Source organism: Pyxicephalus adspersus, chromosome 8 (genome assembly GCF_032062135.1).
Source record: "Pyxicephalus adspersus chromosome 8, UCB_Pads_2.0, whole genome shotgun sequence".
NCBI classification, from domain to species: Eukaryota; Metazoa; Chordata; class Amphibia; order Anura; family Pyxicephalidae; genus Pyxicephalus; species Pyxicephalus adspersus.
The window spans coordinates 50,244,266-50,263,427 of NC_092865.1; the positions used below are offsets into that span (position 1 = coordinate 50,244,266).

Genomic DNA, 19,162 nt, shown 5'->3' on the forward strand with positions numbered 1-19,162 from the left:
ATGATGAGAGTTCCACCTTCTGGATTACGGCTGGTGCACAGAGATGGTGGGTTTGCAAAAGTTACAAATGTCCGAGTTAGAGAAGTAAACCAACTGATGCATGAAATGGTATTTTTGACTGACATACAGGAGAAGACATTATTAAAGAAGAACGCTGGCTTTAAATGAAAATTGACAGTGAACAAATATCAAAGGATGTCTCAATGGGCTGTTTCTTTTTTTTTTTTTTTTTTGTTTTTTCTTGTTTTTTTCGTGTCTAATGTACAACCACCGCTATAAACTAGGAATGGTGGAGTGCTGAGACAGAGCCTTTCTTGGAAGCAGTGTTCATTTATTTTTGCTAAAGCTATTCATCTCTTTGCATTGTATTTCTATAAATAGCATGTCCTGTTCTTCTGTGCTTAAAAATTTTTTTATTCCTCTATACAAGTAAATAGGAATTAAATGTGAGTGAATAGTAAATAGATTCCAAATGCAAGTCATTTCCCCTGAAAGCTGTTACCTTTGTATACCAGGGCTCATCTGTATTATGTGCGGTGCAATGCGGTACACTATGTGCAGGAACATCAGAACTGAACAGAAAGCAATGCAAAGCAATGTTTGACATTCTTGCTATATGGAATGCAGTGTATTACTACAATGCACCACTGAACGCATTTCCGCCCAATTCTATGTGCTGTTCCATTTATTGTAACGAACGGGCTCAGTGTCACAACAGACAGCAGTGCAGGTGGCCCGAATTATACCACAACCACTACATGCAAACGGAACACTGCAAGCACCTCAGTGTAAGTCAATGAAGCTTAACGCCTCATTTACACCACCAGCATTGGGTCATTCACAATAAAGGGTCAGGAATAATATTGTTTTTCAGTGTTGCCTGCTCACAACAATGTGTTTTTGTTGTGCAATTACAAAAAACACAGTTTAATTACATTGCAGCCCCATGTTAGAAGAAGTAAATATTGCAAAAAAAAAGGGGAAACTACTTTGCAGCACTGTAACTCGGTGTTAGGTTTTTGTTACCATACACTTCGGCTCCTGAAATGCTGGACAGCTCCTTCACTATTATTATTATTAGCCAGTAATTATATAGCGCTGGCATATTACACAGCACTTTACAAAGTCCATAGTCATATCACTAGCTGTCCCTCAGAGGGGCTCACAATCTAATGTCCCTACCATAGTCATATGTCATTACCACAGTCCAAGGACATTTTTGTGGGAAGCCAATTTCCATAACTGCATATTTCTTTTTGGGGATGTGGGAGAGTACTCAGAGGAAACCCACACAGACACAGGGAGAACATACAAACTCCTTGTAGATAGCGTCCTGGCTGGGATGCGAACCTGTGACCTAGTGCTGCAAAGACAAGAAAGCTAACCACTGAGCCAACTATGCTGCTATACCACTAAGAGCAGGGCCTTGAAGTGGTATTTTAACATAAATCCATCTCTACATCAAAATCAATCTCCTTGATATATTTGATCAAAAAAGTTAGGAATGTGAATCTTATAAACCTGGCTCCCTTTGCTGGTCATATATCCTTAACCAAAACAAAGGTTTAGAGGAAAGATATCAGGGCAAAGCTAAACATTTCCAGAATTTGGTCACCTGAACCATAAATGGGTTCACAAGATCCTTGCACAAAGCTATCTCTGACCTTGTACGCCTTGTACAGTGTAGCTCTGAATTATCATGAAAGTTCACAAACCCTTTATTTGTTTGCAATAATTCAGGGAAGAGTCTTATACCCTCCCAGGTCCTAACCATTAATGGTAGTGATTAGACCTACCCCAGCATTAGTGTCCTTCCTGATGAATAGCTCAATGATTATTGATGATGTATACTTGATTACCAGCCATTACACTAATCATCAATCATCAAAATCAATTCGAGCATTTCAACCACTGCAGTCACTAAATCCCTAAATTGACTTTAAATATTTCCATTTTGTACAGTTTGAAAGCCTTGATGAAGGGGGACTGCAAGCGCCTCTGGATCGTGTCGGCTGTTTTATCCAATGTTAAAGTAAATTAATCATTTTTGGATTACTAATACTTTATGGTGCTCCTAAATCTTCCCTTAAAATGTGGACCCCATGCAAAGTGCGGAGTTCCCAAGACAGCAAAGCTGTTCATACAAAGCCAGTAATTTGTCCAATATTGAGCTGAAATAGTGAATGATCCAGAACTTCATATTATTTTTTCTTGTACAGTGCAGAACAAGTCATGGTCAAGTCAATAATGGCCTACGACCATAAGCAGGGATACCACAAACAATTAGGCCTGATTTATTAAACCTCTCCAAGACTGGGAAAGATAGACTATCATGGGAGAACCTGTGTGATCCAGCAAACTTGGAATGGATCTGGTCCAGGATTAGAAGCAACTGCAAATTGAAAATGATTTTTCCATCCATTGGAGGGCTGCGATAAATAAGGCCCAATATTAAAATTTAGCACTATGTCTTTTGCTTGTAATTTTGGGTAGAAGGGGACATGGCATAGATCAGTCCTCCTTAACTTTTTCCAATTTCATTCAAAAAGAGTAAAAAAAATCTGGTCGGCGTGCTCGGAGGTATAAACTGTATACGCATCACGTACACAGAAACTCATTGGCAAATAATTTTTAATATCTAGCCTGGGACTTTTACATATTAAAAATACCATTTCACAAAAATAAGGACAAATAAAATTGATCGTCACCCGTCAAAAGTAAGAAAAAAAATTATTTGAAAAACAGGCCTAATTTACTTCAGGACGTGGCTGTTTCACAGAGACCCTGCGAACTGTTAATTAAATTTGCCATTAAAAATTAAATGATCTGAATAAGTAGGTGAGAGGCGTCTTTTCTCATAGAGCTCCATAAATCAAATTGTTTCTTTTTTTTTTATCTATTGCTACCCTAGCAATTTTCATCTTTCATACTGTCTGATTTCTCAGAGGAACCGTGTTTCTGACTTCAGAAAAAAAAGGCAAGGGGGGAGAAGAATGTAATTAATTTACCTCAACAAATCTCAAAGATCATTTGATATCATTGTGCGGCGTACGTGGCTGTTAAGCGAGATCTGGATAGAGGGCCCAAGGATTACGAGCCAGTCAGGAAAGCTGGAACTGGTCAGTTCTGGAATTATCCCTCCATTGTGCTTCTGCTTTGCCATGGACTGATTACAGCTCCAATCTTTTATTTTTACATTTGTTAAATACATGAGAAAGCTTTATCTGTCCTGTGATAGTCTGGATCTTAAACGTGTTACTGTGCCTTTATGAAACAGGCCAGTCTCCAGGTAATTCTGCTTTTATTCCCTTCAATGCTGTGTATATTCCAATTCTAAAACTTTTACAGATTGAAAAGAAGACAGCAATCAATCTTTCTTTTATACTAACAAAAGCCAATATGAAGGCTTTCCATAAACTTTATTAATGTAGTGTCATTATATATTCTGCAGAAATTCACAAAGCTTGCTGTGCTGTTCCCACCCCTGAGGAGCTTATAGTTCAACTCTAGTCATCCACAAGGGATGTCTCATGAAATCCACTGTCATTCCATGTGACTTGTGTATTTAATGTCTAAACCCAGCTAGAAGCTGTACCCATGCTCATCGTTGGCATGGTAGAAAATGTAGGTTTTCTTCAAGAAACATTCATCCAGATGTTGATGTTCTAAAATTGGAATGATATTGAAATGTCACTGCAGATATGTCATTGCACAATTTCATTTGTTTGTGGTGTCATACTTCAACAAATGATCAGTTGGTCTATGTATTTTGTGTATTCATCAATCTAACAACTCTGTACTAAACGCCTTTTCTGTAAAAAAGGAAAATATTTCGGCCACCACACCACAACAACTGGCAAGCTGCAAAAAAGCTGCACAAAACTTTGTTTTTGGGTTTAAACATCTTTTACATTTTCTCTTTAATGGCTAAATATGCCCAGTCTGAGGATGTGAACCATGTATGTATGTAACCTAATAAAAGTGAGCAAATTGAATGTCTGCCTAGAAGAACTATATAAGCAGTATAAGCATAGTATAAGCAATACAGAAGTGACTTCTGGAAACTGGTATGCGCTTTGCAGGGAACTGGAAAGGGTGCATGGATGTAATCAATTTACCACGACAGGCACAGGTAAGCAGCACTCTAACACAATGACAGAGCATTGGTCTTCACCCCACCACTTATTTCAACTTCCACTGAGAAAAACCAGGCCTTACGTTTACATGATTACGCCAGTTAAAGCCACAGCTCCTCGTTCTTTAATTTTAACCTGCAATGAATACATCCAGGCTGCAAAACTACTTACAGCCCAATGGAGAAATAAAACAACATATTAAAAATGGAAGGTAAAGATTGGTATGTATCATGAGCTTGAAGGTGGAGTACCAGAGTGAATGAGTTTTAGGTATGATCTAAACCAGTATTTGCCAACCAAGGTTCCGAAGAACCCTAGGGTTACGCCAGAGGTTGTAATGTTTGATGTGAGATAGCTGCCAATATGCTCATTCAAAATGAACGAGTGCAAGCTTCTGTTTGATGGGTGGTCATCAGGCAGTCAAATGCCCCGTTTGTTTGCTATAGACCGCCATGGGTTAGACCAGTGTTTCCTAACTAGGGTTCCTCCAGAGGTTGTTAGGGGTTCCGTGAGCAATGAGCAATTTGTGACTTTCAGGTCAGTTTACCTGACACCAATGATCTGTTTGGCTATCTTTCCATTCTCTTCAATAGCAAGCTATATAAAAGACATTCTTCTACAGATCACCACACTAATGTACTGTGAGCTATGGATTTAGTAATTACGGAAGGGTTTCCCTGAAGACCTGAAAGGTATGTCAAGAGTTCCTCAAGGGATGAGACCTTCGCACTTGACATGACAAGCTACACTGACGATAACCTAAGCCACCCCCTTCAATAATAAACCTGAAATTTACAAGCCTTAACTGTGGGGCGATTCTGTGGCCAAGCTTTGGGCTTCCAGTTATTCTTTATAAAGAGAATATGTGCTTCATAACAAGCACTAACTGACCTCTGTATCTATGGGCATTACTGACCAATTCATCCCTTTATGAGCAAATCATAACAAAGACACTAAAGTCAATTTTTTTAGCCATCCTCTGGGTTTACATTAGAAGGCTGGATAGAGGTCAAATCACTGCTATAAGAGGCAGAATGGGAAAGACGACAATGGGACTCGGAAACCAACTAGAACCTCAACTTTGGTGCATTTGTTTTGAACACTGAACAGGTGTCATGGAAAGCTGGCATAATAAGGCCTAACTATGGCTTTGCTCTGGTTAGTATCTTTAGAGTATGAGGGAATAGTTCGCTCACTGCAGAGAGGTATATCAGAATTCTGTTCTAATTTCAAGGTGCTCTGCCCACTTCTATTCACAAAAACGCCTACTAAACACAACCTTCAGGGTTTTCCCTGAAAAGGGATCGGTGTCATCACAGTATGACTCTCTATATTGGGCTCTCCCAGAACATTCTCCCCCTGAGCCCCCTGGCCACAGGCAGCAACTCCTCCAGTCCCAAAGACCTGCTCCTTTTCATTAACAATGGCTAGTTGGCCATTCTGACCACTAGGCATCAGAGTTATTTGCTGAAAAGTCTGGAAGACCATGAAAGCGATCCAGGCAGCAAAGCACTGCAAATCACTGAATGACCTTCCTGAAAAACCTGACTGCAACAAATCCCCATACAAATAAACCCCCCCCCCCCCCATTCATTTGAACAATAATAAGGGGCTTTGGGATGGATTAGGACAGAAAACCACCCGTCTGAACTTAGCCTACAGCACATACAGTGACAGGCAAACACATACCTTTTTCTTTAAAGAAATGGTCCTACCTTACCAGGAACTTTCCTAATTGATAGAACCCGACTGTTTTCTAAGCCTCTGTTCTTTTATCACCTTTGGACCACAGATTAAAACCTTGGATGTATAGTTAAAAAAAGAAAAGTGATTTTGTGATTTTGCTTTAGGTGGCATAACCTTTTGAAAGATAATTGCTGTAATTTCCTAAAAGAATGAATTTAGTCAAATACTTTCTGGCCTTATATGCAAAGTATATGCAAGTACCAAGATTTTCTATACCAAAAAAACTGAAATTGTAGGGTGCATTTTATCTGTAGAGAGATATGATCCTAGCATACCAAACTAGCCAATTGCATACCTGGAGGGACTGTAATAGTTATTATGACCCTGGTGCTGATCATGTGATTATTGAAGGTGTATTAGGCACTTGAGTATTTACTTTTAGGAAATAAACTGCAATGACCTTTCCCAGTGCCTACAGAACCGAAGGTACACATTTGCAAGGTAAAGATTGACACCTGTGCAGACTACTGTCACTGACAAGGAGAAATCTGTACTTGACAACCTACAGTGCAAGAATCTCCCTGCATCTTTTTCATTCATTCTGTAGATCTATGCTTTGCTCCACCTTTTTTGTTGCATCTTAAACATTCCTCCACCAGTCATCAGGGTGGTAGCTCTTGACTTAGAAATTAAAGCCCTACCCCTACCAATATGGCTGCCTCTATTCAGAGGTATATTATGGGAGTAAAAGTAAAAAGATTAGTACCCGGGAGTTTAAAAGCTTAGCTGGTCACTAGTGCTTTGTTCTCGGATTGCTGTCCATCGTTGGGTACATACCCACAATTCAGGTTGTTTTTAAACTAGGATTCTCCAGATGTTTCCTGGGCTAGACTCCAAGTGACCTCTAGCTTAGGAGATATAACTGAATATTTGCAGAAAATGCAAAAAACGCTTCCCTTAAAGGGGTTAAAAAGAAACCCAGCAGGGCCATAACAATGTCAGCCCCAGCCAATTCCTACTTTAATGCACTTCCTGTTCCCCTGGGCTCTCTGCAAAAGCGGGAAGCCATGCAATATGCCACTTTGCTCGCTGCTGCTAATTAGGGTGCTTATACTACTCATTTCAATGTGGCACTCACTTTATGGGAAGGCCGTAAAACGCACACCATAAACAAGATGCAGAGGAAAGTCAAGGAATGTATTTTACTCCGAGGACACAATTTAAAATAAGATAAAAAGGAGAACTACGGAGGAGAGAGAAGCGAAGACTTAACGGTAATTTGCATAGAAGTGCCGTGTAATTTGATGTAATGTACTGTACATCAGACGAGTAGGCACTTAGATGGGCATAGACAGAGCAGAGAACATCTGACATCTGCTGGTTTTATTTATCTTAATAGAAATGTTTCTCCAGTTCATCACATTAGCAGACATTCTCTCCACTAATGCTTTGAAAGCAAAATGTGCTCATCTGTCTTTCCGCTCCCGAACTTTATGAGATGCGGAAAATGTTTGTTGAAGGAGGAATTAGGAAGGTATGTTGCTTCCTCAACCTGACCCATCATCCCTGGGCACTTTCCTAAACTTTATTAAAATGGATTTACAGAGTTATAGAAACCTAACTAGCCAACGTTTTACACATTGCTAAGGAGATTATTTCCTGATCTTGAAGCTAAACTCCAGCATTATCTCTCTTTTTGCACACATGTAGATCGTCCTTTCCTGTCCTGAAAGTGATCAATTCCATGTCCCTTAATATAGTTACTTCCAAATATTAGAATCTTAAACAGGTGTATTCAGCGCACTTCAATTTCTGTCTGACTACAAGAATTATCCAATCAGATCCCCTGTAGTTGTGTTGTCCTGGGCCTTCCCCTTTGAGCTATTTGTTTTCTACCCTGTCAGTCATTTAATTTAAGAATGTGTGTGAGCAATTTCTGCATGAAACTTAGTTTGTCCAGGAAGTACCATGTGCTGATAAACTCCGCCTGATTTATTAAATCTCTCCAAGGTTCACTGATAAAATACCCTTTTATCAGTGAACCTAGGTGGTTTAGCAAACCTGGAATGGATCTCGTCCACGATAGAAAACATTTGCTAACAAATAGCAAATCCATTACAAATTTGCTGGATCACCCAGGCTCAATGATGAAAGTGTATTTTCTCCAGTCTTAGAGAGCATTAATAAATCAGAATCAGTATATAAGGGGCACTGCTGTGAGCTGAAAAATCCCCGTCCTTGATGAAGTTTACTATTTTGCTATCATGGTGTTTCTGCTAAACGTACATTGAAGTCACAAAACAGTTCAGCGAATCATAGTACTATGGTGTTGTACATCCAGTGCTAACCATGTGCCTGCACCAGGATCATACAGCTGAGGTTTGCAATTTTGTCAGAAGTGACAGAGAAGAACTGATAACGAAGGTTGATGAAAAACCAAAATTTACTTTATATTTAATTTATACTTTACTTTCAGTAAAAATGAAAGATAATTGGTTGTATGCTCACCAATGGTTGCCACAGTAACACACTAAGGATGCCATTACTCTATTCTCCTCTTTAAAAAGTATGTTGTTCATTAGGAAAATTATGCCCTAAACAGAAAAATGTTGCCCTTTTCAAAGTAAAGTGTGAAGTGACTGGGTCAATCTAGATCCCATTTAGATCCATCTGGTCTAGTCCATTTTTTCATGCCTTGATCTGTGTTTTGTTAAAGCAAACTAAATAGGTTGACAATGCATCACAAAAAGACCAAATAAAATGACACTTCCACTATTTTCTGAAGCAGTGCATGGCATGGTAGTAAGCTGCATCCCATCTGAAATTGCTACCTTTAATGTAATGAGGTGCTATTTTAAAATAATGCACCTAGGTGTAAATCCAGGCTTTTGTGTTAGGTCATTAGGAAGTGAATGGTTCAGTGTAATAGGGTGGCTTTAAGAGCTAATAATCCTTTTTATTTTATTTTTAATGTTAGGGCAGTTGAGCTCCAAAAACTTGCAACACTGCAAACAAATACACACATACATACAAATACATACACAATCTTATCAACAGGTGCAGGTGCAAGGAACAAATTATTTTGGGCCTCTGGAAGAAAAGGATATTCATAGAAGCAGCTCTACCACCTTTAAAAACTGAGGCAGAATATTTACCAGGGAAAGTTGCTGCCACTGAAATATTTGTACAAATATTTTTAAAAGTTCCCCCTTTGATTAGTGAATCACAGAAGGTCATTTAGCTCCCATACATGTATTACATTTGTATAGTTAGCAGTTTACCTGGAGTTTATGTTAAATATTTATATTACTTTTTCTGTTTTAAAAATCTTCCTTACTTTGAAGCCCTAAAAACTTTTAGAGATCCCCAGCATTGTGCACAAAAAACAGCCTGATTCTGAAAAGTAAGATATGGTTAAATTTATATTAAGATAGAAGGAGTAATCTTAAATCTGCAGACAAATTATGTATCTGAAACTGAAATGCAGTTACTTTGTAAGTGAACAGGATAATTCCGTAGAGGGTCTGGGGAGCACCACATGTATTTTCAATTAAGCCTTTTCAATGACCACAAGGCAAATCTCAATGAAACCGTACTCTCTCAGGATAATAATATCTCCACAGGAGGGAAAAGAATGGGAAGACGTATTTCTCCCAGCTCCAGACACAGGAGAGCGCATTATCATATCATTCCATCCCAAGGACATCAGCTGCATGATTAAAGCAAAACTGTTCATCTATTCCCACACAGGCATTTTCTTATGCTCTTGTTAGATTTGTATTAGAAAATGAGGGATTTACATTTTTAGTTACTGTGTCAGATTTTCAGAGCCCATGTTTCAAATCCAAATTTGTAGTTGGAAATGGGTGTGTTTTTATTTCAAGGGAGGGCAAATGGAAACCTTGCTGGACATGGAAGTCAGACGAAAAATAAAAGGTGCTGTATTCTATAAAAGGCTGCAAAAGGTCTTGAAAATAATCTTGCAACTTTTATAAGAGTTTAGATTAAAAGAAGCAGAGAAAGGGAAAGAGGGAGGGGGAGTGACAAGTGCTGACAGAAATATGGTAGTCAACATTTTTTAATTCTGGCTGTTGTACTGATCTAATGACTTCAATAATTTCTAATTCATCTGGAACAAATTTTAATAAGGAACTATGCATTGAAAATGAAAAATTGTGAAAAATTGTTTCTTCTGAAATAAGACAGACATACTTATCTGCCGATTGCAATTTTTTCTGAAATGTACATTAAGCAACACATTTCAGTGTACGATGCCGGGCATACCCCATAGGTACCGGAAATGAATAAACCCATGAGCCAAAAAACATCTTTTTGGCTTGGCCTTCCAAAATAGCGGAGGAGCCAAACCCAGAGGAAGCCTGGTGAAGTTGGTAATACAGAGAAAGGAATGATAAATGTACTTAAAAAAAAAACAAGAATGGGCAGGTAAGTTTATTTTATTGCAGAATAGACATTGCCTGTTCCTTCTGCAAACAAGCTGCCAGCTCACAGTGCAGACCCCACTACAGGATTTTTACATATTAATAGCAGTATGAACAAATTAGCACACCGAAAGACAGATTGTCAGGTCCCAACTCAGGTTTTGCTTTTTGGCTTCTTCAGGAGCGATAATGTATGTTTGATGACCCCTTTGGCTCAGATCAAGCAGTTTTGATGTGATCATCTGTAATAGTGATTGGTGGCCAGGAGTGTGTTTTGGAGGACATAGACAGGCTTAGCAAAGCCAATTACATTGAGGTAAAGTTGGTTTCAAGGTTTTATTTAATCAATGAGTGCCTGATTGGGTAAGTGTAACCTAATTAAATAGAACTTGTATGAATAAAAGTATAGGTGCTTCCATTGTTCACCAATTTTTGAAGATGCAGCGGCAGAGAGTTGAACCTAAAAACAGTATCCTGGCACAAATGATGCTGTAATAATAAACAACCTATTCACATGCATTTAACAATTTGTTTCAAAATATGTTGAATTAACGTTTCCAACCTCCAAGTCTCCCTCCTCTGTTCAGCTCTTGCTCTGTAAGCTTTGATAATGGCTTGCTACGTCCACGGGCAGGAACAAAGCAAATGGCTTCATATAATGGAATCTAAATACATTAAAAGCCCCCAATTGCAGGATAGAACAATCACTTCCCAACAATGAAAACTGCTTTCCTTTTCCGCTGGTAAATGCGTATCTTTTATGTATACAAAAATTAAGATTTTTGGTGATTGAGGATTACATTTTCTCTGAAATAAAAGCAGACAAGAACATTTGGCCTAAGGGAAGAATTAAAAATGTTACTTAATAATTCTTATGATAGACGCTTTCTTTGTAAATAGAAGCCTTTTGTACATGATTACAAGGGCTGGGCTATATGTATAAAGTAGAACTCTGGTCAAGCTGCCAAATACACAGTCAAAATACACGTATGTAAATTATTTTATTACATCTTTTTCAATGATGTTCATGATTTACACACCCCTTCCAGCCAACATAGTTGGCTGCAACATCAAAGTCATTTTTTTTTTCATTTGTATGTTTGGTTTTATGCTTTACTATATACAGTTTCCTTAAGCAAATCATTTTCTGCAGATCAGTTGCAAGGCTTTCACCTGGACACCCTGCAATTAAAAGAGGGAAAGCTGTTACATAAGAAAGCAGCTTGCACGTTCACAATACTGAACCGCTGCTTTGTAATTAGCCACTGAATTGTCAGTCTGCCACATGTGCTTCTTCAGTTGGCTGTTGGGCTGCCTATCAGGTCAATCAGAAAGACAGCTTAATGAGTAAATGAAGTAGCTTGCACAGTGACAGGCTGACAATGCTAGTGCTAATTTGCAAGGAAACAGCTTATCGTAGTCATCCTGCAGCAGAAATGGTTATTGTAGTTGTTGGGTGGGCAGAAGGCTGCAGCAAGTACCCATAATACCTAAAGTGTTGGAGATTTGCTTGTCGGAACAGCCTTGGATTGTGCAGCAACACCAGAGCATAGTAGGCTTTGCTGCTACTCCATACAGACTGCTGACAAGGCAATAAAGGAATAGCAGCATTCTGATAAGGTAATCCCAGTGCTCACCCTTTAAATAGGGTTACAGTGCTCTCCATAGACCTAAGAGGGTTTTCCATTGCACAGGTATGATCTGATTGCCTTCTGGCCAAGAGCAACGCAGAACATGGTTGAACTAATTCAATAGAGAGAAGTGGCACAACATTTTCATATGGAAGGATTGAGCTGCTCAATCAGCATGCCTTTTTGCTAAAATGTATGCCGTTGTGTACAATCCCATTTGCCCAAACCTAAAACCTAAGCAATGATCCAAAACAGAATTTAGAAAGCAATTTTAGTCAAGAGAAATCGATGACCTGCTTATATAATAAAGTAATACTGTAACCATTCAAAAAATGTCCACTTCCTGAAGTATGTGCTCTGCAATTTCTCTTTATTTAACCCTAATTAAATTCATACTTTGAAAATAGAATCTGCTGGGCCGACAACATTTTTTAGGAGAATCCTGTTAGGATTTGTGAATGCAGAAAGGAGCCTGCAGTTAAAGTGTTTGGGAATAATAAAAGGTTGACAGATGAGGTTCATGGGTTGGGGCTGAGAGTAACTGATGAATAAGAGCAACGTTTGGATAAAAAAAAAAAAAATAAACCCTGAAAATTAAGGGCCCATTCACACCCAACTGCAACGTGCCATAGCACATTTTGCCTTTCTTTTGTTACCGAAAGTTTGGAATGAAAAGTAAAATATTGCAGCAGGAAATGTTACAGTATTTAAATAAATGCAGCTACAATGAGAATGAAGAGAGAAAGACTAATGGCTTACTTCCAGGATTCACATGCAGGAAAAAGCAGGTGGTGCAAAGCCAGTCGTATGGAAGCAATGATACACAAGAAGCAGTCAGCCAGCAGCCATCATCAACTGTCTAAAGTGTGATTGTGTTATGAGTGTAGTTATCAAAACAGTATGCATGACAACCACTTAGCTCCCCTTCTATTACGTGCAAAGTAGAAGGAGAATGTTCATGTATATAAGGATTCTGCACGTGCGCTGTGTATTTTGGAATATGACATAGTAACACTCACATACACATATGTATGTATATATATATATATTTTTTTTTTTTTTTTTTTTTTTTCCTTCTCCTCTGTCACCACCCTTGTAGATGGACAGTTGCTTCTGCTCTGATATCCCTTCCAAAGACAAATGAGAAGCACTTGAAGACAGTAAAGTTTTAATGTGTTGTTCATGTACTAACAATGAATATGCTATGCTGGTTGCCTGAAAAGAGCAGAGTGACAAGGAGCCGAGCACATCAGTCTCCTGCTTTCCCTTTGATTGCCTTTGTTTTCTCTGCTTCTGCAGAGAAAAATCAAGTCTACTGCCAAACAAGTGGCAGTTTTGTGTAGATCTTGGAGCTGAATGGACAGAAATGCAAACTTTAGATAATTTAGTATTTAATCAGAACTCAGCCTGGCATTCACCTTCTTTTCTGTTTTATAGAAAGCACTTGGATGTCAACAAGAGCATCAACTGGCATTTTAATGCCTGTGGAATATGTATGACACAGAAAGCGGTGCATATGGTATTTCTTGCCAATGAAAGATGCAAAGAAGCTGGTACACGATGCAGCTCACCAGCAACTGTGCAATCCCAAAATATCAGGTTTAGGTTAAAGTGGCCTTTCGGTGTGATTAATTTCTAAGAGCTTTTCAATCATTTATTCCCCCCCCCCCCGGAAAAACAAAAACAAAAAACAAGTGCTTGTATACAGTTGTGTTTGCCACTAAACCAATGGCTGAAAAGCTAGAGAGGGTCGTGGGAGGGGGGTGGTAGGAGGAACAACACAATAAAGGATTAGGAGATGCTTTATAGCAGTGACTATAGAAACAGAAAATGTCAAGGTCTGTGTACATTCCACAAATGAAAGTGAAATTATATAAAAGCAGCAGCTAATAAAAAAAAAAAAAAAAAAAAAAAAAAAAAAAAAAAGATTGAGCGTACCATGTGCTCACAGCTTTCATTTATGGAATAGAAAAAAAAATAACCCACAAAAAGAAAAGGGGAAAAAAGTCAAGCTTTTCTTCTTTTGTGACAGAATTAAGCTTTATTGCGGCATTATGAGAAGTACTGTCTGTATTTTTCATTTCCCGTCACTGCTTAATGGACATTTTCTACACTTTACAGACCTCATAAAGACACTTCACTCCTCTGCTTGGAACATAGTAACCCACTTAGCTGCACACCCGTCAGCATGGAACAGGGCTTCTCAAAATTAAAAAAAGTAAATGTACTTCTAACATACCCCAGCCTGGATGCAGTAATTCATACGGCATGTGTTAAGTGACGCATCCAATGTTTTTTTTTGCATACCTCACTACACTGTGAGAAAATGCTGCTGTGTTCATTGACTTCAATAGACAGAGAAGTGGCAGTCTGTCCTGAGTGATATGAAGCTTTTATGTTTGGCCTCGGTGCAAAATGGCACAAAAACAACCAGTTTTAATCACATGATCAAACTGAGGGTAAGCTAAAAACTGGGTGCCAACACTGCTTTGGGTGAATACTGTACAGGTCTAGCTTCTGCCATGGTAAAGGCAATATTGCACGACTTAGATCAGTGTTTCTCAACCAGGGTTCCTCCAGAGGTTGCTAGGGGTTCTTTGAGCAATGAGCAATTTGTGTTTCTCAGGTCTATTTAGGTGACATAAATTTTCTTTTTGGCGATCTGTAAGGGTGACATTCTTTTCACTGGCCACCAATGTAAGAGGAATTCTTCACTGACTAGCACACTAATGTACAGTGAGCTGTAAATAAAGTAATTATAGGAAGGGTTCCCTGAAGACCTGAAAGTTGTACAATAACAAAACAAGTGTACAATATTAAAATAAACTTTTGGATTTTTTATTTATTTATTTTTTTTTTTATAACTGTGCTCAATGTTTTAAAAGCAGATTAAAATGTAATCAGATTTTAAATTTCCGCAAAGCCATGCTTTCCCAGCGTATCGACACTTTACGCATTAAGTCAAAAAAAGCTGAGGATGAGATGCAGAAGCCGGCCCAAGATCGCCGGAGGATGCCACTGGATCGTGGGGAGCAGGTGGGTTTTTTTTTATACTACCCTCAGTGTGGCTCGGGTTACCACTTTTGGTACATAAAATTCACCCTGAGCCACACTCGGAAAACCCGCCAAGGCGGTTAACATAGATCTAAACCCCAGAAAGATGACATTTAGCTTGCTAATGCTATAATTACTATATCCACAGCTCAAAGTACATTAGTGTGGTGGTCAGTAGGAGGAATTCCTCTTACATTGCTGGCTATTGAAAAGAATAGTGAAAAAGCTCATTGGTGTCAGTTAAACTGACCTGAGAGGTACAAATTGCTCATTGTTCAAGGAACCCCTAGCAACCTTTGGAGGAACCTTAGGGTTCAACGGAACCCTTGCTGAGAAACACTGGCTTAGACTGTAAAAAGTCACAGGGTTCAGATCTTTGTAAGAAGATAGGATTCTCACCTTTGAGTTAGCCACAAAATTGGTCATTGCTCAAAGAACCTCTAGCAACCTCTGGGAGGAACCCTACTAGGGTTCCACAGAACCTAGGCCAGAAATCCTTCTATAGACCATCTTTTTGCTTCTTGATAATGACAACAGAGGACCATGCCTTCACAGTATATGTCAGTCTGACTGCTTGTAGTCTCCATCGGGGCATAAGTGACCGAGTGACAGCACAGACGCTTACTTGGGAGACAGCTCTCTCCTTATAAAAGTGGAGTTTTCGGTTTAAAATCCCCAAACTGTCTTTTTTTGCCATCTAACTCTGTTGCTTCTAAGGTATCCACAATTGCTTTTCTATCATGGATTAGATGTTGCCAAAGAAGTGAGCATTGGATGGCATATCCAGTTTTACCTGTAACTTTACTCAATGTTTTCAAGCCCTGGAAATCTAAAAAAGAATAAAAACATATAAAATACCCCTAACCTGTTAATTAAAGATAACCTCCGGCAAAATGGTAAATACACATTGGAAATATATGCATGAAAAATTGCTATTTGCCAAAATACTTTCTATTTTGTTTAGCTAGTTTTGTAACCCTGATGCCCTCGTCAGACAGCACAAGGCAGGTCAGAGTTCTCATTTTACTGCAATTAGAAAATAATCTAAAAAAAAAACAAAAAGGTCTTGGCTTGTGCCCATGGGTCAATAAAAGGGTTTATTTAAACAAATATATTCTTTTACACCAACCTTTTGCTCTTAATGCTTATGTACTGAATAATTATGTGTAAGTACCCCACCATCACCAGGTAAATCTGTAACACACCCATTAATGTTTCTTATTGCTAATAAAAAAAAAACATAAAGGAAAAAAAAGTTTCCTGCAGCCCTAAACAATCCTCAAACCATTTTTAGAGATCTGAAATTACCAAATGGCTTTCAAAATACATTCCCAGTGTTCATATGAAGCGCTGTCTGGATTCTAGCTACAAGGGAATAAAGCACAGATTGGATTTTTACACAAATTGTTGTATATCATTAGTAGCCCATTTACTGATTTTCCCTACATGACTAAAATTGGTATTTAACAGTCAAAAGTTTACAAGGCATTGTATTTTTTTAAACAACTGTCACAATTCCACAATCTATTTCACCGTTTACACAACACTTTTCCATTAATCAGCTGTCTTAATTGATTCCGGAAGACAAGCAGCAGCAGCTATGTTTCACAGTTGTTGTTAAAATTTGTACACAGTAAGGCAAAGGCAGTAAAAACTGCAGGAAAATTGTATGTTTTACCCGGGTGCAGATTCAAGAATGCCACAGATGGTTTAAATCAGCTTTTTCCCACCTTTTTAAGATGGAGGGGGGACCCTTGAAATACCTTTCAGGTCTTAGGGAACCCCTTCTATAAATACTATATCCGCAGCTCACAGTATATTATTGGGATGTCTGTAGGAAGAATGACTCTTACATTGCTGACTATTGGGAAAAATATCACCCTTACAGGTAGCCAAAAAAAGTAATTGGTGTCACCTAAACTGACCTAAGAGGCACAAACTACCCATTGCTCAAGGAACCCCTAGCAACCTCTGGAGGAACCCTATGGTTCCATTGAACCCTGAATGAGAAACAGTGATCTAGGGTCTGCCATGCCTTAGGTGATACATTACTCCTAAGGATATGGTTTGGAGGTGAATGTATTACTTCACTCACGCTGTATTATGCTGATACACTAATTTAAAGACACAAAAAATGAGATAGAACATAAAGGGATCGAATGTGGAAATGTAATTTGTCACACCTGAAAATGTAAATCTAAAGAACTTGAAAAAGCAATGGTGCACTTTCACTGACTCAAGACCAGGTGGAGAGCAACTTGCAAGTACAGTGATTGTCTTGTAGAAGTAGCAGTGACCATGTTAGTGTGATGCACAAAGATTGTGATTTTCAATACAGGAAGTTCCTTTATAGGGCAGAGTTTCACACAACTAATGGCAAAAAATTCTTTAAGGAAAAACATAAATACATTAAATGACATTCAAAGAACTTTTACACAAACGTGATTGTCCTTAAAAACCCAACTTTATATACCTCTGTGTCCCTGAAACGCTTTATATAAAATGCTATTTGTTTATTAGTACAACTTTAATATGGCCCTTATGTGTCCTTGAGATTTGCTATGGAAAAATTGGGCCATTTGGTGAATCACACCTGGAAAAAGGAATCATTTGCTGAAGACACAATCAATAAATCATTTTTTAAAAAAAAGACATATTGCTATGTGCTTTGTGCCTAATAATTGATGTACAATAAATACACTATTGTACATCTTTGTATGTGAAAGTTATGTATTTCATGAATTTATAACAACACGTAGTCTTTGCTCTGTTTCATTTGTATTATGCTAACTTTAAATGAAGACCTATACTGTGAAAGTTGTGCTTACAAATGTAAGCACAGAGCAAGGGATTTAGTCACCAATATTGCAGTTTGCTTGCAGGCAGCTCACCTTTGCCAACCTTACTGACTGGTGTATATTACACACTATTAAAAAAAGTATGGTTGATGTGTGTTATGCCGCATCATACAGCAACTGCATGGCTGTCTGTTGTGATGCTGATCCCTTTTATTAAACTGAGTGGGGCAGAACACAAAAACGAAATCTGTTTGTAATACAAACTGCACCGCACTGCATAAGTAGTAACATTGCTTTTTTTGCAAAGTCTGATGTCCTTTCATATTGCAATCATTGTGATCTGCACAGATGGGAAATGAGGCCTTACTATACCTTGATCTGCATTGTGACTGTGTTTGGGAGGGGTTGGGCCGGGGCATTAATGGAGATCTGTTATTAATGAGAGGATACTCAAGAAGCACCTGCAGAGGTTCACAAAGCTCAGACGTACAAAATGAATAAAGCCAAAGTAGGGAGATACATGCAGTACAGATTTCACTTCAGCAAACATAGTATGTCACTTTGCTGGAATGGAAGATGATTTCAGGGATCTGCATTGCAAGGTAATTTCTGCTTCATTTATTTGGTGGATCTGTAGTTTCCGAACGGCATCTTGATAATTCATCATCAGTCATCAAATCACTAATTAGAGGGGCAACTCTAAGAGTAATTTTAGACATGTTGTTGTGAACCATGCAACTGACAGTGCAAAGAGCACTGTAGGCAACAAAATTTGCACACAGTTGAAGCCACAGTGCAGATCTTCAGACTACAACCACTGAAGCCAGACTGCTGCGGCTTACAATGGTCTGAAATAGTAGGCATAGTATTAAATCAGTAATCGAGAATGGATCAGCAAAAAGGAAGCCTATAGGCAACATGGTGACCAGATCTTTTTTTTTTAATATTTTTTTATTTTGGGCAAAGCTATGTTAATAGCTTTTAAAAATTTTAGTAATTGCTCATAATTTTCATTCACTGCTTACCTTCTTTTCTATGCTGGCCAACTGCTCCTTGTGGAAAATGTCTAGCTTTTTAAGCTCTTCCTCTTTCTTTATTAATTCCCTGGCCTATAAGAAACAGATATACATGTCAGCATAGTATATAGCATTCACTGTATATAGCAAGGTGTTACAAACACATAAAAACAAAGCTCATTTTCACATAGAACGGAGCTCAGCTCTGTATAAGCTACAATCAGCAAATACATTAAAACCACTAACGGTGAAATAAATACCATTGATTATCTTGTTACGCAGACACTTGTCAGGGGCTAGGATATATTAAGCAGCAAGTGGATAGTCAAATTCCTTAGGATGATGATGCGTTGGAAGCTGTTTTGTCAGAACAAGGAGGACCTACACAATATACACACA

General features: G+C 38.4%; 1 protein-coding gene across 1 annotated transcript in view; it reads right to left on the reverse strand.

Moving 5' to 3' along the window:
* Positions 1-19,162, reverse strand: part of CHCHD6 (coiled-coil-helix-coiled-coil-helix domain containing 6) — a 161,763-nt gene that overhangs the window by 91,494 nt on the left and 51,107 nt on the right. Inside the window, exon 4 of the mRNA XM_072421202.1 lies at positions 18,773-18,856. Within this exon, the coding sequence (XP_072277303.1) occupies positions 18,773-18,856 (84 nt within the window). The remainder of the gene's footprint in view (positions 1-18,772; positions 18,857-19,162) is intronic.